Genomic DNA, 2690 nt, shown 5'->3' with positions numbered 1-2690 from the left:
CCCTGCTTCGTTTGCGAGAGCAGGACTTATCGGGAACACGCTGTTTGTGAGCACGTAGTCCTCTACAACTGCATCCTCCACCTCGCAGGTTCAAGCAATTCTCGTGCCTCAACCTTTTGAGTAGCTGGGATTACAGGTGTGCACCACCATGCCCAGCTAATTTTTGTATTTTTAGTAGAGACAGGATCTCGCCATGTTTGCCAGGCTGGTCTCAAACTCCTGACCTCAGGCGATTCACCCGCCTTGGCCTCCTAAAGTTCTGGGATTACAGGCATGAGCCACCACACCCAGCCTCTCAGTGTCTTTTTATATCTTTTATATAATTCACCCCTTTTTCATATTGGGGAGGAATGTTTGTGTTCTGAAAGTTTCCCGTGTAACATGGAATGATACTAACAGGCCATAAAGAATGAGCTTCTGAAGTACAGAAGGGTCTTGGACAGAGCAGTGCCCCTGGGCTGGTCCTGTATAGAGAGTGTCGCACATCACTGACCGTGGGTATCTCTCCTTCAGTTTGTCACTGTGCAGACCATTTCTGGAACTGGAGCCTTAAGGATCGGAGCCAGTTTTCTGGTGAGTCTGGAAGCTTCTTCAGGAAAGAACTATAAATTCCAGATGACAGGGCTTCCTGTTGTGTGTATATTTGACTGTTGATGCAGAAGTAGATTTCTTCTTTCCATGAATTTGCAGATGTCCTATTCTCTGATGAAAAAATGAAAGGACTTTGAAGAAATTACAAGAAAGATATAGTAGTGATGATGATAAATTAAGTTCACTAGAAACTATTTACTAGAGAGCTTTTGCCTTTTAACTTGTTTAATCCCTATGACAGAGGTACAATTAACCCCATTTACAAGTGAAGAAAGCAAGACCCAGAAAGGTCCTTGGCTATACAGCCAGTATAAGTGTCGGAGACTATTCCAACCCAGGCAGTCTTACTGCTGAGTCAATACTGCTCAACCATTGAGAGAAACTGGGTTTCAGTGGAGAAAAATGTTCCCTCAGTAAAACACGTCAACATTTTTTTGCCTCTTCTTTGTTCATTTTTCTGTTTCCTTTCATCCCATCTTTTAGCAAAGATTTTTTAAGTTCAGCCGAGATGTCTTTCTGCCCAAACCAAGCTGGGGAAACCACACACCCATCTTCAGGGATGCTGGCATGCAGCTACAAGGTTATCGGTATTATGACCCCAAGACTTGCGGTTTTGACTTCACAGGCGCTGTGGAGGATATTTCAGTAAGTGTGGCTTTCAGGGTGAGAATAAAACTCCTTGCTTGCAGACATTTGATGTCTCCCACCGTGTTCCAATATCTGAGTTAAAATACTGGAGAAGAGGTGATTCCCAGACTTCTGGTTACCTTTGTTACTTATCAAATGATGACAATCCTGTGACATTTCAGATAAACTGTTTGCCTTAAAGCTTCAAAGTCATCTCTTGGCTGTTTTTCTCTTTAGAAAATACCAGAGCAGAGTGTTCTTCTTCTGCATGCCTGCGCCCACAATCCCACGGGAGTGGACCCGCGTCCGGAACAATGGAAGGAAATAGCAACAGTGGTAAAGGTGAGGAGGATGAACTCACTGGCGACAGTTCTGTGTTTAGTAACCAGCTTTGGAGGCTTAATTTGGCAATGTCTTAACAGAGAGTCTTAACCTTGAACCTGCGTGAAATGTCCGTACAGGTGGATAAGCTGCCAGAAAAGGGCTCCCCATTTGCGTGATTAGCAGTTCTGGGATTGATGACGCATGAGCATTTGAAAGTAATTTTTTCTGGCCAGGCGCAGTGCCTCACGCCTGTAATCCCAGCACTTTGGGAGGCCTAGGCAAGTGGATCACCTGAGGTCAGTTCGAGACCAGCCTGCCCAACATGGAGAAACCCTGTCTCTACTAAAAATACAAAATTAACTGGGCGTAGTGGCCCATGCCTGTAATCCTAGCTACTTGGTAGGCTGAGGCAGGAGAATCACTTGAACCCAGGAGGTGGAGATTGTGGTGAGCCGAGATCGTGCCACTGCACTCCAGCTTGAGCAACAAGAGCAAAACTCTGTCTCTAAAAAAGAAAAAAGAAAATAATTTTTTTCCTCATCCCGGATGTAGGGAACTCTGATAAAACCTGTCTACTGACCCCAGGATGTCTGCTGTTGATGCCTACATTCACCCTGGTCAGTGGTTGCTTAGTGATCTGTTTAAACACTTTTTCATGGCCTTTCCTTTGCAGCATCGCCATGATCACTCTAAAAGTGTAGACAGCTGTCAGAGAAGACACTAGTCAAAATTCCTAGAGAGGAAAATATTATTCCTGTTGTCTCATCTCCCTGTTTTCCCTTTTCACTCCTTTTCATTTCCCTTTCTTTTCTCTCTCTCTCTCTTTTTTTTTTTTTTCTCTTTTGAGACAGAGTCTCACTCTGTCGCCTTAAGCCAGAACACAGTGGCACAGTCATGGCTCACAGCAACCTCTACCTCCAGGGTTCAAACAATCCTCCTAGCTCAGCCCCTGAGTCGCTGGGACTGCAGACATGTGTGCCACACCTGCCTGGCTAATTATTTCTAGTTTTTATAGAGACAGCATCTCACTTTGTTGCCCAGGCTGATCTCAAACTCCTGGGCTCAAGCAGTCCTCCCACCTTGGCCTCCCAAAGTGCAGGGATTATAGACATGGGCCACCATGCCTGGCCAGTTTCCCTTTTTTTTTT

The 2690-nt window shown here is 45.1% G+C and overlaps 1 protein-coding gene across 1 annotated transcript in view; it reads left to right on the top strand.

Annotated features, from left to right (window-relative positions):
• Positions 1-2690, top strand: part of GOT2 (glutamic-oxaloacetic transaminase 2, mitochondrial) — a 15398-nt gene that overhangs the window by 4618 nt on the left and 8090 nt on the right. The window contains exons 3-5 of the mRNA XM_011994005.1: positions 514-573; positions 1075-1236; positions 1456-1560. Coding sequence (XP_011849395.1) covers positions 514-573; positions 1075-1236; positions 1456-1560 — 327 coding nt within the window. The remainder of the gene's footprint in view (positions 1-513; positions 574-1074; positions 1237-1455; positions 1561-2690) is intronic.

This window comes from Mandrillus leucophaeus, unplaced genomic scaffold (assembly GCF_000951045.1).
Source record: "Mandrillus leucophaeus isolate KB7577 unplaced genomic scaffold, Mleu.le_1.0 Scaffold44, whole genome shotgun sequence".
In the NCBI taxonomy this organism is placed as follows: domain Eukaryota; kingdom Metazoa; phylum Chordata; class Mammalia; order Primates; family Cercopithecidae; genus Mandrillus; species Mandrillus leucophaeus.
This window is presented reverse-complemented; position numbering and strand designations above follow the sequence as displayed.